General features: G+C 45.8%; 1 protein-coding gene across 3 annotated transcripts in view; it reads right to left on the bottom strand.

The window, feature by feature from the left end:
- Positions 1-727: 727 nt before the first annotated feature.
- The window catches only part of HOOK3 (hook microtubule tethering protein 3), a 112,290-nt gene continuing 87,841 nt past the window's right edge, over positions 728-25,176 (bottom strand). For 2 of the 3 annotated variants that reach the window (XM_073551340.1, XM_073551342.1), the window contains exons 18-23: positions 21,628-21,710; positions 18,610-18,710; positions 18,404-18,508; positions 16,953-17,024; positions 16,132-16,268; positions 728-2,224 (exon numbers count right to left, since the gene is read on the bottom strand). In XM_073551340.1, coding sequence (XP_073407441.1) covers positions 2,209-2,224; positions 16,132-16,268; positions 16,953-17,024; positions 18,404-18,508; positions 18,610-18,710; positions 21,628-21,710 — 514 coding nt within the window. In that variant the 3' untranslated portion in view covers positions 728-2,208. Of the gene's footprint in view, positions 2,225-16,127; positions 16,269-16,952; positions 17,025-18,403; positions 18,509-18,609; positions 18,711-21,627; positions 21,711-25,176 lie in introns of those variants that run through there. The other variant, XM_073551341.1, reaches the window with a different exon arrangement.

Genomic DNA, 25,176 nt, shown 5'->3' on the forward strand with positions numbered 1-25,176 from the left:
TGCGCAGCCCGACGATGCGGCCGTAAACGCTAATGTGAAACTAGCCTTAGAAACAATATCCCCTGGCAGTTCTGGGGGCTGTAGATCTCCCTTCAAGGACAGGAAGCCACTGAAATGGGAAGAGATGCACTGCCTTTTAAAGCTGTAGGTTTCCTGTTACTGGGTGCTGATTCCCCTCTCTCTCCATGGTGCTGTCATGGGGAAGTGAAAAATATAGATTTCTTAGGAAAAAAACATCAGTTCGCATATTTTGATCCTTATGACATTCCATTTAATGAGGTTTTCCCTCTCATAGGTCTAAAGTAAGAGAAATTATTTGGCTGGATGAGAGGCCGCTATCAGGAATCTAAGGGCTGAGTTAGATAGCTGTATAATTCGTGCGAGAATCGCATTGCACTGCATGGACTGGCCCGGCACCTCTCCTGCCCTGAGCAAGACAGCATGATGGATTACTATGCAGCGGTCAAGCTCAGGTCAGGAGAGCCGACAGCCAGTACGAGGTTTACGATGTGATTCTCGCATGAGAAATATGACAGTCTGTCTATGCCGTAAGGGACATCTTTCCATGTGGAGAGTAACATGCCGGTATGAGAAGTCTTATAGGCTATGCAATGCACCTCTGCGGAAGCAATTTGCATCTTTAATTTCATAAAGAGGAAGAGGGCAGAAACTCTAGTGCCACCTATTGGAAATAGCATTTGCATTAAGATTAAACAGATTATACAGCTTTAATTTCTTTTAAAATGGTTTATTTACAGGTTTCTTAACAAAAGTACACTTATGGTTACACTGGAAGTATTGACTGAAAAATGTACATGTTCATAATGATAGCGATTCATCTTATATACACGAGCCTTGTCACCACTGATTCCAACATGTTCTACTATGTACCACAGACAACATATGTAGTGATATGGGTCTTGCATTCGCAAGTTACTGAAAAGAATTCATACAATTTTTCTACTCGCTATCCAATTTTCAAGCAGGGACCATGAAACAAATGGCAAGCAACTAGAGTACAAAGGAAAACTAGTGCATGCTGGGTAGACATAATCCATCACGCTTGATAGACCATGGTACAACAACAACGCTCTAAGCGTCTCCAATTGGACGGAAGTTGCCGTTACATTATAAAAGTGACTAGAAGTTTGTTCGCCATTGTGATAGAAAGCACATCGTGTCTTAATCATGTTCCTAGGTGTGAAATGGTTAAATCGCCATTTTTGTATTTACCCTTACAAAATATTAAAAGCACTGACACTGCGAAGGGATGTTGCACACGCAGTTAAAGGATTTAGTTTGTTTTGTTTTTTTTTTACAATCCGATAACAGCTGAAATAAAATGTACATTGCATCGGCTTCAGTATTAAAAATGTAAATGTACTGTTCTATTTGAAGTAATACTGCAGTAAAAAGTTGCAATTTAATCTATACAATAAAACAGGCAGAACTGGAGCCAAAGACTCGGCGTGTCTAAATACAAATATATTCATATAAATACAAGAAGTGTAAGTAGAAATACGTTAATATGAGCTTGGTTTATTTAAATAAAGGCTAAGGCAGCAAGTATATCCAAATGAGTCCATAGAAAGTATATAATCGGAAAATGAGCCCTAAGTGGCAATGATATACAATAAGTTTTAGAATTTCAAATGAAATGACTTTTTTAAAGAAAAGTGAGAACATGAAAGTGTAAACAAGTCATTTCTTAGTTGAACAGTCATATTAACAAAATGTACTAATTACATATTGCAATGATCTATACAACAAGAAGTGTACAACAAACTTTATTAAGTAGGTATACTCGACCGAACTTCTTTGCAGCCATTTTAGTGTGTACAAGTGGTTAAATGTTCGAAAACTTGAAGGCAGCATTGCCCTTAACCAGTGTCAGTCCCCTCCATGCTTTACTTTGGGTACAGTACGTGCAGCAGCTGTACCACTCATTTTATTAATTGGTAGCTAGATAGGCTACATGATAGGAGTCCGATCATATGAGGGGTACTTTGTTCTTATAATACATAAAAGAAAAAACGCACAATACCTTGATGCCAAGCTGTGACAAAGATACAAAGCGCTTCAATTAGAAGCATAAATGGAAGGAAGCAAGCATAGGTTAGACCACTGCCCCTAATGTTGGTTAGTCTGCTGGTTAGGCCGTCCGCACACAAATTTTCATGAAAAATCTGACTGCACATCATGCCACGGTCATGCAATGACATCACTGAAAATAAATAGCAAGGAAAAAATATTAATGGCGTGAAGTTGAGCATTAAGCCTAAAAACCCTCAATCCAATACAAGTCATACACGTGCAATATACCGGTACAGAAATAAGTAGACGAGGACAATTGCTTTATATTTACACATGGCTGAAAACCTCAGGTTGGGATGGAAGATGGTGGTATTCCAACTGTTGTGTGGATGATTAATGCTTTAAGGCTTATAGACGCCAGGTATTTCACCCAGTTTGGGAGTATTGCAAATAAACAAGAAGGAGATGTCTTTGTCTACTTGTTTCTCAGCTCTCTAGTTAAATCTAGGTAGAGTCTAAGTAGTTATACATTACCAAAGGATATATCTGGCTCAGTGAAATATTTTATTTATTTTGCTCGTTCCTTGGTGGCGGCCCCTTTCTGGAGAAGCGCCACAATGCAAATTTCAATTAAACCAAATAGCAGGAGCAAAAACAGTACATGGAAAACATGGAGGAACTTAGCGGACTGGATGTGATGATGGGTCAGATGTGAGGATCGACCACAGTTGTGTAATATTCTCTTTTATGCAACTTAGTCACCTCCACCAATGGCCCATTCTCATCTTTTGGAATTATCACGCTTGCACAAAGTGAACTACATGGAAAATAGACATTTACTTTTATCCACTGCTACAAGCGCTGATCTTTTCCCCAAAGAATGACTTGTTAAATCTCAGCTAATCAAATCATAAATTACATTGAGAGTCTCTAAAATGTGGAATCCCTAACAATGTTGACTGGGAAGAGAACTACTGTCCAGGCCACCACTGATCTATATGCAGATAGTTGATACATAATCAAATGTGATTAGAAAACTTCTATAGTATATCAGCAGTTGCTGAAATATGTTTAAATACATGCATGTATGACCAAAAGGCCTTTTACTTTTTTAAAGAATCTATAAAGTAGTAGGTGCATCTAAAAAAAAAAAAAAAAAATGTAGTCAGTATGTAATGAGAGTATCAGACCCTTAGCACATCAGGAGCAGGCACTAGCCCAATTGGCATCTGACTGACCAAAAGAGCTAAGGGACAATCATTTACATACAGCATGTACTTATTTTTGCTCGCTTGTTTGAGGGTCCATCAGTCATATAAAGGACAATCCTCCCTTTTATTTGGTGACAGATACCCTCTGAATGTGTTCCTAAGCAGCACCTACACCACAACAGAAATGGTAAAGCAGCAACAGCCAATAGATTAATGAAGCATGTTGAATCTTTATGTGCATTAATACATTAAATGGTGCTCCAGTCGGTATGATATTGCATCCGTAGTCAGTGCTAATGAAAGGATTGCATTCCTGTGCTGTGCATTTCTCTATTCTATACAGTTACATCCTATGGCCTGCCGTCTGATCTGCCAACACATCTCCCTAACATTTTGAAGGAAAGTCAGTCTGAAAGGTGGTGTATGACAGTTAATCTGTCTTACGCCTTTTCGATAAAAGTCATGGCAGTCAAAGCATGTCAACTCTGATGTACTTTGCTTATAAAATGTCTGCCAGTCGCAATTCCCATAAATATGTTGCTATAGAAAGACTAGATTTTAATATTAGCATTAATGTAAGTAGATTTGTAATCTAGTACTGCAAAAATAAGGAAGAATTAGGCCAGTCGCCCACAAGATATGCAGATGAATTATCAAAAGTCAATCACACATACAGGTGGATGTCAAACTCAGGCTGGGGTCACACCAGCGTATGGCATCGGATGCGAAATGCTGATGACCCTCGGCTCCTGCTCTGCTGTGAGCGGGAGACAAGTATCATGCTACTGTGCTCTGAGCCTCTCGCATGAGAGAACTGCAGCACAGCTGCGGAGGAGACAGGTAAAGTAATTGCTCCATCTCCTCTGCTGCTTGGGTCGGAGTATATCGCACCGCACTCGGGTGATATGCGAGAGCAGTGCGATGTTTCATAGAAAGTTGTATGCGCGCGAGTGAGCCAAGTCTTGCCGCCAATGTTCTCTCACACCAAATCGGCATGAGAAAATAATCGCAGATCTGAGCTGCCCCACAGAATAACACTGGTCCGAGTGCTATGCAATGTTTTATCACCTAGCACTCGGCCGTATTATACGCTACTGTGACTCCTGCCTTAAGCAGGAAATTTGATTACCAATTCAAAACAGTACAAATGGGTAACATCCCCTTCTTCTAATGTATTAGACCTGAAGAGATGAAGATTTCTGCCACAGATTACACAAAATACACGAAAAACACTACAAAATGTAACAGAATGGTATGATATTTGTAAATCAATGTAAAAAAATACATGTGAAAAATAGCAATCTGGGAAGCAACATCCAGCAGTGTGATCTGCTGCATTTGTGGTTATTCTAAACCGGACACAGTGAGAGTTGGCGATGTACCAGCAGTGTTTCCTGTGACATTATTTGGAAACACAGCCAATGATTTTGGATGTAGGTCTTCTTAAGTACTTGTGACTGACTATCACAGATATGGACAAATTTGGACTCAGCCTAAAGTTGGCCAAAAACATGTATCTATGTTAGTAACCAAGCTTAGCTTGTGACCATACATTCGAAGAAAACGAGTAAATAACGTTAGCCGCATACCCAGATTAAAGGGGTTATTATTTGTACTTTGCAAATCCTTACCCATTCCAACGGACAAGCCTCCGAGATTGGACAAAATCCCTAACACGCGTTTCGCTTCTTTATTCCATGGCTTTCTCAAGGGGAGAAGGGAGATAATATTATAAAGAAGCGAAAAGTGTGTTGGGGATCTTGTTCAATCTCAGGGTCTTGTCCAGTGGAATGGGTAAGGCTTGGCCGTTTTTTATATGCCTTAAATATTCTCAGATGTTTTGGGGTACAGAGCCGTTACATACTTTATGGCAACACATGTCTTTTACCAGATTATGAAAAAAAATATTTTTTTTAACTCTTCCTCCCTATCCACATACAGGATTTGAATCCTTTCACTGGTTCAGTTTTCTTCTCCCCCTCTGTTACCAGTTTGTCTTAGTTTGATTTATGTGGATCTGAATAAACCTTACCACGTTTTCACTTGGAAAAATTATGGAGTGCTGCCTTAATTTTTGTGTCTAATTTTGGACAAGTATTGGACTTTTTTTTTTGCCTGGGAGGCCTGGCACCCACTAGTTAATATTGTGCTGTTCCAATTTTTATATTACAATAATTTATATAACAATAATTATATATATATATATATATATATATATATATATATATATATATATTTATTAATAAAGGAATATCTAGCCTTAAAACTCCATTTACTTCTCTTGTCATTTGATCTAGGAGTGGATCTTTTTCAGGCATATTTGCCCATGGTTTTACGATTAATTATGGCCTGAAACTTAAATACCGTAATGTGCCTGGTGAAGTAATGGACAACCCTTTTAAGACTTAACTGAGCATAGACAACAAGAGATAGGCAGACTGGAAGATTGCCGATCATGGCATACTAATAGGGCTGACATTAAGGACTGGCTGCAGTCATTGACTTGCCATAATGTTCTGCCATGAGACATAGCTAACAAATGCACTGCAGGGTGCAGCCAGCCCATAAAGCAAGATGTTAGCAACACAGGTACAAAATACCAGATTAACAGCCACTCTTCACATACCCATTCCTGGAGGGGGTGACTGCCAGTATACAATTGCACAATAAAGGCCCGCATAGGGCGCTGTTCACACAAGGGAACTACACAGTGTCTGGCTCACAGTCTATTAGTCACGCCCCTACTATTCGACTAGGTGGGCTGGCCAGCACACCCTCAATGCATCCCAGTGTGAACACCCCTCATACAAAACCAAATGTGTTTGGGCTCGGCTGCACCCTGAAAATTAATATAGTGCAAAAAGTACACAATTAGTGAGGTATTAGCTGATATTTTGGCCAAAATACTTGAGCCCGTAAACTGCGCCAAAGTTCCTCACACTTACGGGTCCCTTCACTAAACTAAATAGCAAAGCCACTAAAGAAGACTCCATGTCTCCAAAAATTCATTTTTAAACAGCAGAAAAAAAGGAGATTTTTGTGTACTCACCGTAAAATCTCTTTCTCTTAGCCTTTAATTGGGGGACACAGAACCGTGGGTGTTATGCTGCTGTCCACTAGGAGGCGACACTATGCATAATCTGAAAAAGATTAACTTTGGCTCCTCCTCTGCAGTATACACCCCTGGACGGCGTCAGCCTTCTCCAGTTTTGTGCCAAAGCATAAGGAGGAACGTAACCAAATAACATAACCATGCCTGTAAGAAGGCTACTATGTACGAGCTCAAAGAACAATATGAGAACTCAACAGTAAACAACGGCCCGTAAGGGCAACAGGGTGGGAGCTGTGTCCCCCAATTAAAGGCTAAGAGAAAGAGATTTTACGGTGAGTACACAAAAATATCCTTTACTCTGTCGCCTAATTGGGGGACACAGAACCGTGGGACGTCGCAAAGCAGTCCCTGGGTGGGAAGCAGTGGACGAATATTGTGTTGACAGTTCCCTAGACATGGGGTACTGCCGCCTGCAGAACCAGTCTACACAGGCTCGCATCCGCTGAGGACTGGGTATGAACACTGTAGTGTTTCGTAAACGTGTGTAGGCTAGTCCAAGTGGCCGCCTTACACACTTGTTGTGCCGAAGCCTGATGCCGAATGGCCCAGGAGGCCCCTATTGCCCATGTAGAGTGTGCCGTGATACCGGCCGGAAGAGGGGAACTGTTAACTCGGTAGGCCTCATGTATGGTGGACTTGATCCACCTGGCAAGGGTAGCCTTGGAAGCCGGCAGTCCCTTGCGACTACCTTCTGGAAGAATGAAGAGGGAATCAGACTTCCGGAAAGGTGCAGTCCTGGACACGTAAATCCGCAATGCTCTGACGAGGTCAAGCGTATGCAGAGCCTTCTCCACTCTATGAACCGGGCAAAGGGATGGCAGTGAAATCTCCTCATTGAGGTGAAAGTTGGACACAACCTTCGGAAGGAAGGATGGTACCGTGCGGAGAACCACCTTGTCCTGGTGAAAGACTAGGAAAGGCCGTCTGCAGGAAAATGCTGACAATTCCGACACTCTGCGTAACGAGGTGATCGCCACTAGAAAAACCACTTTCTGAGACAGAATGGAGAGTGGAACTCCTCTAAGAGGTTCGAAGGGTGGAGCTTGCAATGCTGTCAGGACCAGATTGAGGTCCCACGTATCCAGCGGACGTTTGTAGGGAGGAACCAATCGGGAAATTCCCTGGATGAAAGTCCTTACTTGCGGTTTAATAGCAATGCGCTTTTGAAAAAGGACTGACAGCGCCGACACCTGACTCTTAAGCGAACTTAAGGATAGCTTGGCATCTAGGCCCGATTGAAGAAAACCTAGTACCTTCGGGAGGGAATAAGGGAGTGGGACTTGTCCATGAGATTCGCACCAAGAAAAGAAAGCTCTCCAGGTACGATAATAGAGCTTGGCGGAGGCAGGCTTCCTTGCCCTGATCATAGTTGCAATGACTGCCGGTGAAAAACCTGCCTGGGTTAGAATCCAGGTTTCAAGGGCCATGCCATCAAATTGAGAGCCCCTGAATTCTGGTGGAAGAACGGACCTTGAGACAGAAGGTCGTGACGGTCGGGTAGACGCCAGGGGGCGTCTGCCGTAAGTTGGACGATGTCGGCGTACCATGTACGTCTGGGCCAGTCTGGCGCGATGAGGATGGTCGGAACTCCCTCTTGCTTGATCTTCCTCACGACCCTGGCGATTAGGGGGAGGGGTGGAAAAATGTACAGGAGTCGGAACTGGGACCAGTCCTGGACCAGGGCATCCGCTCCGAGCGACCGCGGGTCGTGTGTCCTGGCCATGAAATTGGGGACCTTGGTATTGAGATGGGATGCCATTAGGTCCACCTTCGGTGTTCCCCAGCGTTGACAGATCTGGTAAAAAATCTCGGGATGGAGAGACCACTCCCCCGAGTCCATTCCTTGCCTGCTGAGGAAGTCGGCTTCCCAGTTTTCTACACCCGGAATGTGTACTGCAGAAAGTACCGACCTCGTGTCTTCCGCCCAGCGGAGGATATGAGCCACTTCTCTCATCGCCTGGGCGCTGCGGGTCCCGCCTTGGTGGTTCACGTATGCCACAGCCGTGGTATTGTCCGACTGTATCCGTATGTGCGAGGCTGCAAGCAAGTGATGAAAGGCTCTCAGTGCCAAGAGGATGGCCCTGATTTCCAGAACATTGATGGGCAATGTCACTTCCCTCGGTGACCACTTGCCCTGTGCCCTGTGATGTAGGTGCACCGCCCCCCAGCCTGTCAGGCTTGCATCGGTAGTCAGGATCTTCCATTGTCCTGAGAGAAAGGGCTTCCCTCGTGTAAGCGAGGTTGGTTTGAGCCACCAATGCAGGGACCTCCTGGTTGATGACGTCAACCTGAACTCCCTGTCGAGGGAGAAGGGGTTCCTGTCCCAAGATCTGAGTATGGCTAGTTGAAGGACCCTGAGGTGAAACTGGGCAAATGGCACTGCCTCTATTGCTGCTGCCATCCTGCCGAGGACTCTCATGGCAAACCGGAGAGATCGAGGAGGACTGCGAAGGAGTGTGCGAACTCCCAGACGGATGGCCAGTGTCTTGTCCTTGGGAAGGAGCACCAGGCCCCTGGCGGTGTCGAATACAATTCCCAGGAATGTTAGAGTCCGAGTTGGGATAGTCAACGATTTCTGTAGGTTGACTAGCCATCCCAGGCGACTCAGAGTGTCTAGTGTGATTGAGACACTGACCTCGCAGTCTTTGAAAGTGGGAGACTTGATGAGGAGGTCGTCCAGGTACGGGACGACTAGGATGCCTCTTGAGTGCAGGACGTCCATGGTGGCCTCCATGACTTTGGTGAACGTTCTTGGAGCCGTGGCGAGTCCGAACGGAAGGGCGACAAACTGGTAGTGGTTTTGGTTGACCGCGAACCTGAGAAACCTTTGGTGGGCGGGAGCAATTGGCATGTGGAGATACGCATCCTGTATGTCTATGGAGGCGAGGTATTCTCCCTGGTCCATGGATGCAATGATGGACCGGAGGGACTCCATGCGGAAATGACGGACCTGTACGTAATTGTTGAGCTGTTTTAGGTCCAGTATGGGTCGGACGCCGCCTCCTTTCTTGGGGACTACGAACAAATTTGAGTAGAATCCTCGGAATCTCTCGTTCGCGGGAACCGGCACCACAACTCCTGATTGAAGGAGAGAGGAAACCGCTTGGTGGAAAGCACGAGACTTTTCTGGTGGTGTTGGAGGAATAGAAAGGAAGAACCGGTTCGGTGGAACGGAAGTGAACTCTATCTTGTATCCGGAAGACACTATTTCCCTGACCCACCTGTCTTCTGTAATAGGCAGCCAGACTTGCTGAAAGAGTAAAAGTCGGCCGCCTACTGGTGGGGTGTCTTCCGGAGGTCGCGGGTCACGATGAAGCGAAGTTCTGAGGTTTTCCTCCCTTGGGTTTCGCTTGGCTTGCTTTCGACTGCCAAGCCCTGTCCGGTCGCTGCTGCGTCCGTGGGTTGTCTCTGCGTGGAGAACGGTTAAGGTTTTGCACTGGGCGCGAAACGGACCAGCCCGAGGAATTCCGAAAGGATCGGAATCGCTTCTGGTTTCTTCGTTTAAACGTGCGTTTCGGTTTTAGTTGAGGGAGAGAGGTACTCTTAGCCAATGCCACTGGGGGTATCATGGTGTCCAACTTTTCACCGAAAAGTCTTCCAGTAAAATACGGAAGTCGCGTGAGGGACTTCTTTGAGGCCGCATCCGCTTTCCATTCTCGCAGCCAGAAGATGCGTCGGATCGCGATGGCGTTTGATGCTATTCCTGCTACACCTCTGGCGGAATCCAGGGCTGCATGAATCATGTAGTCTGCTACCACTGCTATCTGGACCGCTTGGTCCGAGAGCTCAGGATTTGAAGCCTGAAGACCCTCCTGTAGTTTTTTGGCCCAAGCCAGGATGGCCTTGGCTGCCCAAACTGAAGCAAACGCAGGGCCCAGAGAGGCGCCTGCCGCTTCGAAAATAGAACGAGCCATGCGTTCTACTTGCCGGTCTGCTGTGTCCCTGAGGGTTGAGCTATCCGGCAGAGAGAGTAAAGTCTGCGCTGCTAGCCTAGAAACCGGAGGGTCCACTTCAGGTAGATCTGTCCATTGTTTGGTGTCTTTCTGTGGGAAGGGGTACTTCGCTTCCAAATATTTGCGATTAGCGAATTTTTTCTCAGGCTGCGCAAACTGTTTGGTAAGTATTTTCTCAAACTCATGGTGATTAGGGAAGACCTTAGGTGGTTTCTGAACACTTTCGAAGCAAATCCTATGTTCTGGGACTTCCGGGGCCGACTCTGGAATTTTTAGCACCCGATGAATGGCAGAAATTATGTCCTCAACTAGCGCTGTATTGCTAGGGGGAGAAGGTACCACGGACCTGACCGTTTCGTTATCTGAGTCGGAGTCACAGATGCCCTCCGAATCCTGTGCCTCGCTAAGGAGATCCCTGGAGGGCGACCTGGGGCGGGGGATCCCTGTGGTAAATTGCACTGTCTGTCTGTGGCAGGGGACTGCCCAGGAGACCTGGAATGACGCTGTCTCTCCCTGGAGGGGGACGACCTTGTGCTATAGTGCGACTCCTGTGGGTCCGCTTACGTCTGTGAGAGTCGGAAGCAGCATGTTCCTGAGACAAGCTGTCCGTTTGCTGTGTACCGTCCATAGCCGGGGCCCGACTCTGCAGAGCTTGCAGCAATGTGGCAGTTAGGTAGTCTATGGACTGTGACATAGACTGAGACATCTGAGTTGCCCATTCCGGCGTGGCCTGTGACACTGAAGCGTCAGAAGGGACTCCCTGGGGTTCTGACCCAGAGTTCAGGATGCAGTCCCGGCAGTGCGGATACGTGCTGCCACTAGGGAGCGTGGCTTTGCAGGCTGTGCAGAATGCATAGAAACATTCCTGCCTGGTTCTCTTCCTCGAGCCCGGCATAGTGCACAGAGGCTGGCTATAAGGGATCGTACAGGGGTGGCTACGCAGAGGGAACCCACAGAGAGCCTTATAGGAAGTATAGATTCACAGCTGAGTAATGAGAACCCTGCTGTGAGCTTACCCCACCGGTGTGCCCCTAGGTCCAGCGCCGACAGATCCCAGTTCTGTGCCCCCCGGAGACCGCTGTGATGCTCCTCTCCTGGATCTCATCCAGAAAAAATGGCCACCGGGACTCTGAGGAGAGGGAGGAGGGGGCGGAGAGCTGAAAAGGGCGCGCTGGGCTGTGTAAAAACGCGCCCTTTCTGCCTCAATCCGCCCCTTCTATGACACTCCAGCGTGTCATTTTGGTCATCCGGGGGGCGGGCCGGGGAAAAGGCGGCGGCTTCCGAAGCCACGGTCTAAATTAGAGGCCTGATGCCCAGGAGGGCTCCAGAGCGGCGCGGTAGTCCGGGGGGGGGGGGGGGGCGGATTGTTACCAGACCCCCCCAGAATGGTCGACTGGATAGCGGTGGGGGTAGCAGGGGCAGCGGTTTCTGTATGGGGGGCCCCTGAAGCGCTATGGAGCCGCTGCTGTTGCAGAGACAGGGACACAGAAAAGCCCTGTCTCTGCTGTGCCATCCAGTCCGCACCCTCCCCCGGCCCCAACAGGATCCCTCAGCCGGCCTGGGGTCCCTGGAAGCTGCGGAATGCTGCCTGATCTCCGACCCTACCTGAGGCGTCTCAACCTAATGCCCCCTGCGGGGGATTAGGGAGGGTGCGTCTGTCACCGTCAGGGGGTCTTCATCCTCGCCTCAACCTCAACCCAGACCCCTTAAAGGGGTTGGGGAAGGAGGGGGGTCTCGACCTCGAACCAGGACCCGAGGGACTGGGGAGGGAGCGACATGGGGAATAGCCACCTCGACCTCAACCGGGTACCCCTAATAGGGGACCGAGGAGGGAGCCATGCCGGGAGTCTCGCTGGAGACCCACTTTTCTTCATCTGTATTTCCGGACGAAAAAAGGAAAAAAAAACGGAAGAAAAAAAGGTGTGCCTCCTTGCGACACTAAGCAAAAACTGGAGAAGGCTGACGCCGTCCAGGGGTGTATACTGCAGAGGAGGAGCCAAAGTTAATCTTTTTCAGATTATGCATAGTGTCGCCTCCTAGTGGACAGCAGCATAACACCCACGGTTCTGTGTCCCCCAATTAGGCGACAGAGTAAGGCAGCAACATTTACCTGCCCAGATCTAAGAACAAATGCACTGCAGGGTGCAGCCAGCCCATAAAGCAAGATGTTAGCAACACAGGTGCAAAATACCAGATTATACTGGGCAGTCACCCCCTCCAGGAATGGGTATGTGGAGAGTGGCTGTTACTCTGGCATTTTGCACCTGTGTTGCTGACATCTTGCTTTATGGGCTGGCTGCACCCTGCAGTGCATTTGTTCTTAGATCTGGGCAGGTAAGTGTTGCTGCCTTTTTTTCTGCTGCTTAAAAATGAATTTTTGGAGACATTGAGTCTTCCTTAGTGGCTTTGCTATTTAGTCATGAGACATAGCTAATTGTCAACAGGTCTCATATAGAAGTAAGGGCAAGCCAGGGAAAGGATGGCTGACAACCCTGTGCTCACCTTCAGTATAAGATTAATGGACAATATTGACTCATCTATACATTAATGTGTGCTTGCATTATTTTCCAGAGGTACACATTCACCATGGATTCCTGTGTCTCACAACTGGTTGTCAAAATTTCATAGAAATAATGAGTGGAAATGAGTGGATTACAAATACAACCCAAACTCCAGTAAAACTTGCAGTTGTTTTCATTAAAATAATTAAAAAAAATAATGTACATGTGAAACTTTGAAAGGTTCCTCGCATCCAGCTAAGGCTGATTTCACACTTGCTTTTTTTGCGCTGTTTATTTGCGCAAAAAAAGCATGCTTTTTTTCCTATACTTTACATGGGTGCGCATGCAAATGCGTTTGTATGCGCATGCGTTTTTTTTTGTAGTGTGCGCTCGGGCGCACAAAATGCATGCTGTTGATTTTTTGTGCGTCCGACTTGTCCCAAAAAAACGCATGGGCACGCAATGCGCACAAAATTCACCCAAACACCCATTATAGTCTATGGGTGCGCTGACGTGCGCATAGTAATGCGCATGTCAGGGCAAAAAAACGCATGCGGTTTTTTAAAAAAACCATGCACACAACCGCACACAAACGCATGATGCATTTTTTATATGTGCGTTTGCACTGCGCACGGTGTGCAGCGCAAAAAAACACAAGTGTGAAAGTAGCCTAAGTGATTTCATACTATTAAACATCATCATTTCTTTCATAGTTGTGCTACTGAAATGCGCAGTGTTTTCTGTACACAGATCCGCAACAGCATAGCTGCTGTTTTTTTTTGTTTGTTTGTCTTTCACCCCAAGGGGTCTCACCCTAAATATTTCAGAATTTGGAAGAATCAATCTAAACAAACAAACAAACAAACAAAAACACTAACAAACATTATAAGGTAGAGCCAAGTGACAGGTTATTTAAAGTGCTACCTTACTGTACACGTAATGAACCAGTCACCGCACACACCCAAACATTCATAGTGGCACAAATTACGTTCATTTTATACAGTGAATAAATTACTTAAGACATGTAGAATGACGGTTTACCAATTTTGTAAACTCCATATAAAGGGCCTCTCTACCAAGGACAAACACCTTACATTAAGCACATACATAATGTCTGTAGGTCTTTAAGGCGCTGTATCGGCACCCACTAAAGTCTAAACATGCATTTCAGTTCCGGCACCCTATAGGTGCCCTAAACATGGGCCTGTTTTGTTACAAAAATGTATAAATGATTGCTAATTAGAGTTGAGCAAAAAGATTTGCAGGACCCTGTTCCAGTGGCATTTTTGGTAGTCCATGACCACCAAAGCAGAGACCCAAAAACCTCCTCTAAGGCTAGGTTCACATTTGCGTAAGGCAGAGCTGCGGAGCAGGGCTGTGGAGTCGGAGTCGGAGTCGTGGAGTCGGTGCTCATTTTGGTGGAGTCGGAGTCGGAGATGGAGTCGGTATAAAATGGACCGACTCCGAAAATATATAATAAATTGGGTACAGTAATTCAATGCAGGATGTGCTGAATATTTTTTCATAGGAATTTGGGAAAGTTATGAAATGTCCTATAAATGGCTGTTCTATTCCTGATCTAAGGCTACATTCACACACAGCGTTTTTCCTGTGTTTTTTGAGGATACGTTTTTCAGCTGCAAAAGCTGATCATCTATTTAAAAAACCGCATCACCTGAAAGGTTTTTGAGCTCATAGATAATGTTTTCAATAGCAAAAGCAGATTAGAAATCTGCTCTATCTATCCATTTATCCATATCTGGCTATCCATATCGTATCTGTACCAAAAAGAATGAAAACCGGGTAGTACACCAATATATATTCTGTTCTATCTAAATATCTTGATTATGGGATCATAAAAATGATTAAATGTCTGAGGTTCACATTGTACTACAACAAATTTTTCACTTAAATATAAGCAATATGTGTGGGAGTCGGAGTCGTGGAGTCGGAGTCGGAGTCGGTGTAAGGGAAATTGAGGAGTCGGAGTCGGAGTCGCAGGTTTGGCTTACCGACTCCACAGCCCTGCTGCGGAGGGCTGTGTAGTTCCTCCGTTAAGCTTTGCCCACTGCTGCAACTCTTCCATTCAGCTCCGCCTACATCAGTATGCGTCCTGCGTACCTATCTTTAACATTGGGTATGCAGGCCTCCGCATGCGTCGTTTTGACGCTGTGCCGGCCGCAACAAAATGCAACATATTGCGTTTAGTGCAGCTTCAAAACAATGCATGCAGAGGCCTCCGCATACATTCGCATGGCCTGCGTACACAATGTTAAAGATAGGTACGCAGGACGCATGCTGATGTAGGCGGAGCTGAATGGAAGAGGTGCAGCAGTGGGCAAGGCTTAACGGAGGAACTACGCAGCCCTCGGCAGCTCTGCCTTACGCAAATGTGAACCTCCTCTTACCTGCTGGCATGCCTGGCCCCTCTTATGATAAGGTCTTGCATATCTTTTAGCTCAACTCTAACAGTTTTTTAAAAGATAAAGTTAAATAAAAACCTAGTAAAATAAAAGTATGGTAAATGTGTGGTCCGAGCGAGCATTCTAATAAGTTACTGAGGCAAAGTGCATCCTGTGAGCCCGGCCAATTGTAGCACCTATGAGTTATATACATATTCCTGAAAATACAGTTGAACATTCTGTGCTTACAAATGGCATTTTTCAGGCAGTAAATCAAACAAGACAAAAGATTCTCTCTATGAAATGTAGCCACATGCTTGCATGTATGTACATTTAGAGGAGGACATGTGCAAATGTAACACATCAAGCGCCAACAACCACAAGTGGTTTGGAAACTGCTGCATGAGCACAGTGCACAGACTATCGCAAACGTTCAGTTCCTCCTAACATAACATGTCCACTTCAGCCCTTGTCATACGGTGCCTGGCTGTCCACAGATGTTTTTAAGAAAGAATCCCTCCTGAAATTAATTTTGGAAGTCCGTGAAATAACAGTAATTGCGCCCCCAGCAGTGTGGGATTTGTTCCTCCGTACTCATGTAGAATAAAAACACAATTTCCACCCAGGTAAGAGGTCGCTGGTGGGAATCGTCATTCATAAGATCACATAGAAAGACCAGCCAGTTACATTTTCTTATTTAAAAGTCACAGGAAAGGAAACTCTTCACACATCATTATGGTGTAAAGCTATTTGGCACATGTAAAATAAAGAACTTCAAAACAAAAAGAAGACAGAGTTCTGAAAAACGCATTAAAAAGAGAAGAAACAAAGTAAAAGCAAAATGGTGACATTTCCTGAAATGCAGCTATGTGCAACACAAGGTTATGGTGCAGATTTCCTGGCATAAGGTTCTTCTACCTCGCTGTGGCCGGCTGTACATGCCCTGGGTAAGACCTTCTGGAACTTGTAGCTTGCCTCTGTCTTGCAAGGAATGACTGGCCTGAACCTGTGCTTGCCAGTCTGTCTTCTGCGGCTTTTTTATGTAGCGTCATACCCTGCAAAGAAAAATACTCAGATCACTAGGGAGCTCTAGTCCACTTAACCATTTTTTTTTTATGTAACAATGTGCCCTGAACTGCTTGGCCATGCCAAGGGGGGCACCAAATGATTGTGCTTGGTGTAAACAGTCATTTGTGCCAATGGAGTCCCATTAAAAGGCTTCTAGAAAATGAACTGACAAAGATGACAAAGATGAGTATTTTCGACCAATAAAGGGCCCTGTTACAAGTTAATTCTGAAGGACATATTGTTGGCGTCTGACATTGCCATCATTGATCCCTTTCATTGGATGGATAGTACTGACGACTAGTGATGAACGAACTTCTTATCAGACCATGATCGGATGCTAATCGATAAATATGCTCGAGTCCCCGTGTGCCTGCATGTCTCATGGCTGTTCGACAGCTGCAACACACGCATATCTCCCTAACAAACAGGCAATCCCTGCATGTGTTGCGGCTGACGAATAGCCAGGAGACATGCAGCCGAGGGACTCGAATATATTTTTCAAGCACACCAAAGACACTAGGTTAGCACCTGCGTATGCTCAGAAAGCACCTTATCTGGGACCGTTCGCTCACTACTGACAACCTGCAGACATTAGCCTTCATAAAGCTTGTCCCCCTAACCTCTAACTAGTCTACAAAAACAGAACGTAATAGAATAGTTGAGAGCCTTACCATATTATACCATGCACTGACAATCAGCTTTTCTTCTTGATCTCTCTGAGACTTTGATTTCTCATACTCTTTCTATAACAATATAAATCAAATAAATAAAAATTAGGAAAAAATAAATAGTTATACTTTATTTTAACTTGGAACATAGTAAACTATACAAGCAAATATGAAAAATAGAAAACATTTCACAGTATATTAAAGCTATATTAGCTTCACCAAAATAGTTAATGGACACTCATTTTAAGACCTTAAAGGGGTTATCGACTAATTAACAACCCTTGCTTAATCACTACAGGGCCCCAAATTAGATAAAAACAATGTAAACCTTCCTCCCACAGCATCACCCTTCCAGCTAGTTGGTGCGGCTATTCCAGGTGGTTCATAGGTCTGCTGCAGACAATCAGCGGTATCTGGTTGGCTGCAGCAGTCCTCACTATTTTGCCAGAGAGGTCATCCACGCTGATGCAATACTGATAAACTACAGCTGATTGGCTGCAGCACACCTGTGACACAACAGCTCCAAGTGACCTGAGAATAGAAGTATCAACATAGCTGGAAGGGTTCCCTTGGAGGGGTAAATATACATGGTTTTTATATGGGACCCCGCAGTAATTATGCAGGAGTTGTCCAGTAGTGGACAATCCCTTTAAATGCCTGTCAACAGAACAATTCATACATTACTGGTTGAGGGGTGTCCCACTGACATTTATAGGAATAAGAGACTACAATGGAAGGAGCTTTTCAGGAGCATATCCATCTCTTTACTGGGTCAAAAGGCAAATGGGTGTGTGATGCAGGTGCCATAAAAAAGATCCCCCACTTGTTAGTTATGACTATGTTATTAATGTGTGTTACGACTCTGCCCCTTTAAACTCCTTTGAGACACAATTTAATATTAAGTATTGGTATTGCGTATTATAGGGCATACAGTGGACTGTACAAAAGACAATACCACCTTGAATACACACCTTAACACCCCTGAGTATACTGTAGTGCTTAACGCAATAGGACTCATTTTCAAAATTTCAATTTATCAGCCCTACGCTCATATTAAGTGATTTTCTCAAAACGGCAATTACTTTTATGAGGCGTAGCTCATACTAAAACCAACTATGCGTGACTTGTCAGTACAGATGGCACAAGTAAGGCCGATGACCTAAGGTATATACCAACAAGAACAGTGGGGCTGCTAGGACCACTACACAAGACTTTACACATTTACTGCAGCATACTGCTCCCCACATTATTTCTGTAGGTAAACTACAAAACAAATAATCATTTTGCTCAATGGTCCTTCTTCGTTACATTCTTGGGAACATTGTTCCAGGAAGGGAAGAGGAGTGGGGAGGTGGCACCAGATGGGTGGACCCATGCCTGTAATGATCTCCTTTGTGCTCTCAAACTCGTCTACAGTACGTATTTCTGCAGTTAAAAAAAAAAAAAACCCTTACCTCTAAAGAATGGAACATTTTATCCTTTTCTTGCAGTTGATTTTTTAAAGCTTGGATCTCTGGCCCTGTTCCTTGATTCTGCTTGGGATCCAGTGTACGAATAACCTAATTAAATAAAAACACAGAACACTGAAGACAAGCTCTGGGCTACATAACTGACCAGCACAGCATCAAGAACACATTTATTAGGATTCATTTAGTCTTACACTTTTCGCTTTTTCTAGGTATTTTTTGTATCGCTCTTCCATTTGTTTCATATCATCTTCTTTCTTCCTTAAAGCTTCTTGCAATTCTTCAATTTTCATCGCTTTATTAGAAGCAAAGTTGTACAATGAGTACATTTTGGTACGATTAATAAATAGACGAGAAGCTTTGTTCCTTCAAACTCATACAAAAATAAGAAATACCGTATATTTTCTGCCAAATGTAGCCTGAAGACAGATTGTCCACTACTGGGCAACTCTTATGAATGTTCCCAAAGTGCTCTAAAAAGTTTAAAAAAAAAAAAAAAAAAAACTTCCCAGACTGGTGCTACTCCCCAAATCTAAGCCCAATGACGTCTGGCGGTCATAAAGTCAAAGAAACTCTGCAGCCTATGACTAGCAGGGGCCGCCTTGCTCAGACTGGAATAGTGGCAAAAGTCCGAGGTTTTCTTTTTTTTACTACTACTACTTTAGGGATATTCAACAATAGTGAAGTCTTTTAATACAAACCATAACAGCACATTTATTAGGCCAAGCATTAGAGGAAAAATATGACTGCCTGAGTAGTAAAAGTTTGCATTCAGTGCAAAAAATTAGAAGGGGTTACACAGGCATAAAAAAAAAAATCGTTACGTGTTGAGAACCTTTCACCAAATATTGAACTGGACACACGATGTAATAGTGGCTGCAGAGTGGAATAAAACTTTTTTTTGTAGCTCGCCTTTCCATTGCAGAAATATTAGTAATTATTATTAGTATTTAGCACCTAATGAGTCATTTTTGATAGCTCCAACAGGGTGTTGTTTCCTGTGAGTGTGTACTTTTTCTCCCTCTTTGATGAAGACCAATCATAAGCAGGCAGCAACACAGTAGAAAAAATCTCCCCCCAATAGCTTAATATTTCTCAGTGAGTGAGATATGAGTATACAGCTCTGTTCTCCTGGTCTAACGTCTGAATAATTAGAGCATGCTGGTAAATTAGAGCACAGATAACTCATCTTTGAGATAAGGTTCCTGTGGGAGAGGGGTAGCACAGCTGAGCTTAGGCTAGTTTCACACTAGCGCTTTTGAGCGCAGCGACGGCCTGCGCACGGCTGCCGCCAAGCCCCGCCCCCTGCCGCGCCTCCGCCGGTAGCTCCGCCTACCGGTGCTGCATGCGTCCCCTATCTTTATCACTGGGGGCGCAGGCCGTGCGCAGCATGCGTTTGGCGGCGCATGCGTCCTTTTGACGGTGCGCCGACCTGCGCCAAACGCAACCTGCTGCAGTTTGGTTGCGCTCGGCGCACTGTTAAAAAGGCGCATGCGCCGCCAAACGCATACTGCGCACGGCCTGCGCCCCCAGTGATAAAGATAGGGGACGCAGGACGCATGCAGCGTCATGCGCCGGTAGGCGGAGCTACCGGCGGAGGCGTGGCAGGGGCGGGGCTTAGCGGCAGCCTTGCGCAGGCCGTCGCTGCGCTCAAAAGCGCTAGTGTGAAACTAGCCTTAGCTGTGTCCTATTACAAATCCTTCAATCAGCGCTCTCCACCTCTCATAGCACTATGCTACTCCTACCCCCACAGGGATCTTTTTTGAAAGGTGTGAGTCATCTGAGCTCAAATCTCCTAACACCTAATCATGCAGAAGGTTAGACCAGGAGATCACACACTGACAAAGCTAAGCAATATTGGGTGTGTATTCTTTTTCTTCCGTGTTGCTTTCTGTTTATGACTGGGCAATACATACAGGGAAAAAAAGTGGTTACCAGGTTTATGTTGCCCCATAAGAGAGCAGCATGATGAAGGGGCGGGGACACAGATTCCTGGGACTCTTGTTGAAGTTTTTATAATTCACTATTGTGTTTCAGTTCTTCTAGTCCTCTCATTGATAAGATATGTAGCTCTTACAGTCATGATCTCTGGCTATTTTTGTCCCTCACAATTTATTGGCAGTTTTCTGCCTAGACACAATATACGCAGAATGCAGCCATTCACTGGCAGGGGCAGTGTTGGACAGAGACAATCAACGAGAGGACAAGCAAAGCTGCAGCAGATGAAACTGAAATCTTATCAAAACTACAGCATACAACCTCGTAAGTGACATATTGCTTGAATTAGGGTCTGTCCTTATTTTACGCTCTGCTATGTTTGATAGTGAGGATGATAATAGATCCAAGGGATTATTAGAAAGGTTCACTTACTTGATCTATATTAGTTGGAAAAGAGGAAACAAGGAAGATACAGTAGAAAAAGACAACAATACTAATATAGCTTTTGTAAACTTATTACAATCAATTTAATTATGCTACAAGTCAGAAACAAAAGGAGGGAATCATATAAAGCTTCATACATTTATGCATAAAACAGATCTGCAATCAGCCACTCTGCTCCATTTACCTGTGGCCACAACTAACAATAGGGAAAAATAGGGACACTAACATATTATAATTCTGTAAATCTAAAGTGCTCATACTTTGGATGCACAATAAAGCGAGAGAAAAAAAAAAAAAAAAAAAAAAAAGGAGTACCACAGTTTATCTCCATAATGGCCACCCACTATCTTCTGATGCCAGGTGGGGCCGGTGTCATCTTTTAGCACTGATGCAGTGGAGGGGGTAAGGGAAGAGTTTAATGGCTCCCTGAAACTTATCTGCTCTAAAAACAAACTAATAGTTACAGCTCTTAAAGCAGGCTTCTATGCGCTAGGATTGGAGGAAGCTCTGATCCCGCAGGAGGAGGGATAATAAGAGACTCCCTACTTTGATCAGGTCACCGGGAGAATCATTTGCCCTAGGACCTACATAGGACCCTGGAAATTTAAGCATGTTAGTATAGTACACCAAGTGTTGCCCAAATAGCAGCCAATGCATCATAGGGAGAAGGGCATAATGTACTAGAATGCAGGGGCATGTCAATACATTATATCCCAATACTAATGGTAATGGTAATTGGTTAGTCTAAAGACTATCCTTAAGGTTTTAAAAAATATATTAATTTTAGACACTTTAACATAATGTTCCTCTAATCCGTAAAATAAACCTACAGCTGTTGTTGTAACGTGGCTCCAAGTCTTCAATAATTGCACGCTTCTTCTGTAACTCATTGTTGGCTTCATGAAGCTTCTCTCTGGAAATATTCGGACAAAACAGCTCAGGTGACAGATTTTTCAAATGCACTATCCTAACCCTGAAATGGCACAACCAGATTAAGGCTCTCTTCCAAGTAGCACGTTTAATAATACAAGCTGGTTCAAGAGATGGAAACTAAAGAAAAGATAAAGTACATTTGTAATGAAACATAAAATAATACAACTTACTATATTAATTAAAAAAAAACATGCATAGATGTGGAGAATTGGCTGCAGTTTTTTATAATGTATTGTGAATGTGGGATTACTATATCCTTTGATCAGTAGCGGGGAAAAAATAAATTTTTTAAGACTATTAGCTTTTTTGATTATTTTATAACATTCCTAGAAAGTTACATCAAACTCATCCTGTCCATGTTAATCAATTTGCTTTTTTGACTGAGTCATTTATGCCAGCATAAAAACCCATTGTTAACACAAGCATGTTGTCCATTTAAAAACAGGATTTTTTGGGTTGCTTACCGTAAAATCTGTTTCTCGGAGCCTTCATTGGGGGACACAGAGACCATGGGTGTATGCTGCTGCCACTAGGAGGCTGACGCTATGCACAAAAAAAGGTTAGCCCCTCCTCCGCCGTATACACCCCACCGACCGGCAGGAAGTTCCTCAGTTAGTCAGAAAGCAGTAGGAGAAGTAACAGAATAGATTGAGAACAGAACAAACAACTCAACTGTAACAAACCGACAAACATAAGAACAGGAGTTGTAGAACATGGGAGGGTGCTGTGTCCCCCAATGAAGGCTCCGAGAAACAGATTTTACGGTAAGCAAACCAAAAAATCCTGTTTTCTCGTTCGCCTTATTGGGGGACACAGAGACCATGGGACGTCCCAAAGCAGTCCCTGGGGTGGGAAACAAACTTCCATCAGGCCAGTGGACCCGCCACCGCAGCCTGCAGAATCCTTCTACCTAGGCTGGCGTCCGCCGAAGCGTAGGTGAGGACCCTGTAGAATTTCACAAAGGTGTGAACCGATGACCACGTTGCAGCCTTGCAAAGCTGCAGCGCGGAAGCTCTGTGGCGCACCGCCCAGGAGGCACCCACCGCCCGGGTAGAGTGCGCTCTGACCCCTGGAGGGGCCACTCGATGCTTGACCCGGTATGCCTCCAAAATTGCCGATCTGATCCAGCGCGCAATAGTGGCCTTTGAGGCTGGGTGACCTTTCCTCGCCCCGTCAGGAATGATGAACAGAGAGTCTGACTTCCGCAAGGAAGTCGTCCGGGCTAGATAGACTCTCAATGCCCTGACTAGGTCCAGCTTGTTCAAGGACCGCTCCCAAGGGTGAGCTGGGCTCGGGCAGAAGGATGGCAGAACAATGTCCTCATTGAGGTGAAACGAAGATACCACCTTCGGAAGAAAAGAGGGCGGAGGCCGCAGAACTACCTTGTCCTGATGAAGGACCAAAAAAGGAGAGCGGAAAGAAAGTGCTGCTAATTCCGACACGCGCCGGATGGAGGTAATGGCCACCAGAAAGGCCACTTTCCAAGAAAGGAGGGAAAGGGAAACGTCCCTGAGAGGTTCAAAAGGAGGACCCTGCAGAACCTGAAGAACCAAATTAAGATCCCAAGGATCCACGGGCGCTCCGTACGGAGGAACCGTGTGAGCCACACCCTGGAGGAAGGTTTTGACCTGGGGCCGGGAGGCCAGCGTTTTCTGAAATAAAATGGACAGTGCCGAAACTTGACCCTTCAAGGAACTGAGAGCAAGCCCCGCATCCAGCCCTGCCTGCAGAAACGCCAGAATAGAAGGGAGCGAAAAAACCAAGGGCGCGATGTCATTGGTCTCACACCAGGAGAAATAGGCTTTCCAAGTACGGTAATAGATCTTCGAAGGAGGCGGCTTCCTGGCGCGGATCATGGTATGAATCACCCGATCAGAGAATCCTGCCCGTCTCAAAACCTCGGTCTCAACAGCCACGCCGTTAAATTGAGCGACCGAGAATTGGGGTGGCAAATCGGGCCTTGAGAAAGCAGATCTGCCCTGTCGGGAAGCTTCCAGGGGGCGTCCGCGAGAAGGTTGACAATGTCCGCGAACCAAGACCTTCTGGGCCAATTCGGGGCGATGAGGATGACTGGAATCCCCTCTGCTTTGATTTTCTTCAACAACTTGGGAAGAAGAGGCAGAGGAGGGAACAGGTAGGGGAGCTCGAACTGTGACCAAGGGACGGCCAGAGCGTCGGCGCCCACTGCCAGAGGGTCCCGAGACCTGGACACGAATTGTGGGACTTTCCTGTTGAGGCGAGATGCCATGAGGTCTACATCCGGAGTTCCCCACCGACGGCAGAGCAGATGAAACACCTCCGAATGTAGGGACCATTCCCCTGCCGCGAGACCCTCGCGGCTGAGGAAATCGGCGGCCCAGTTGTCCACGCCGGGAATGTGAACCGCGGAAATCGTTGGAACAAAGGTCTCTGCCCATTGAAGAATTCTGGACACTTCCGCCAGAGCTGAGACACTCCGTGTCCCCCCTTTGGCGGTTGATATATGCCACCGCTGTGGCATTGTCTGTCTGAATCCTGACAGGCAGGCCCTTGAGGCGCCTTTCCCAGTGGACGAGAGCTAGATGGATCGCTCGTATCTCTAGGACATTGATCTGCAGAGCTGATTCCTGAGTCGACCATCGACCCTGAACAGTGTGATTGCGGAACACTGCACCCCAGCCGATGAGGCTGGCGTCCGTAGTGACAATCTGCCAGTGAACGGGAAGAAAAGACCGCCCCAAGAGAATGAGGGGAGACGTCAACCACCAGTTGAGAGACCGCTTGATCCGGCATGAAAGGCGAACCGGACGATCCAGAGACAGAGCCGACCTGTTCCACCTGGACAAAATGGCCTGCTGGAGTGGCCTGGCGTGAAATTGGGCAAAGGGAACTGCCTCTATCGCCGCCACCATCTTCCCCAGGACCCTCATGGCTGTCCTGAGGGATGGAAATCGTGTGATCTGTAATGATCGCACGCCCTGCTGCAGGGAAAGGATCTTGTCTTGTGGGAGAAATACCCTTGACCGACGAGTGTCGAACAGAAGGCCCAGAAACACAAGGCGTTGAGTAGGGACCAGACAGGACTTTTTCCGGTTGACGATCCACCCAAAACTGGACAGGGTGTCTAGAACGATCGCCACACTTAGGCAGGCCTGTTGAAAGGAGGGAGCCTTGATCAGGATATCTTCGAGGTACGGAAAAAGAACGAGACCTCTGATCCTCAACAAGGCCATCAACGCCGCCATAATCTTCGTGAAGACTCTGGGAGCGGTGGCGAGCCCGAAAGGAAGCGCGACGAACTGGTAATGTTCGTGGTGAATCGCAAACCGCAGGAACTTCTGATGTCCGGGAAATATGGGCACATGTAGATAGGCATCTTGGATGTCTATGGAACCCATGAATTCCTGCTCCTCCATGGAAGCAATTACCGAGCGTACAGACTCCATCCGGAAGTGGCGAAGGCGAAC

The sequence above is a fragment of the Dendrobates tinctorius genome, unplaced genomic scaffold (genome assembly GCF_039654945.1).
Source record: "Dendrobates tinctorius isolate UK_male_01 unplaced genomic scaffold, ASM3965494v1 ptg000175l, whole genome shotgun sequence".
NCBI classification, from domain to species: Eukaryota; Metazoa; Chordata; class Amphibia; order Anura; family Dendrobatidae; genus Dendrobates; species Dendrobates tinctorius.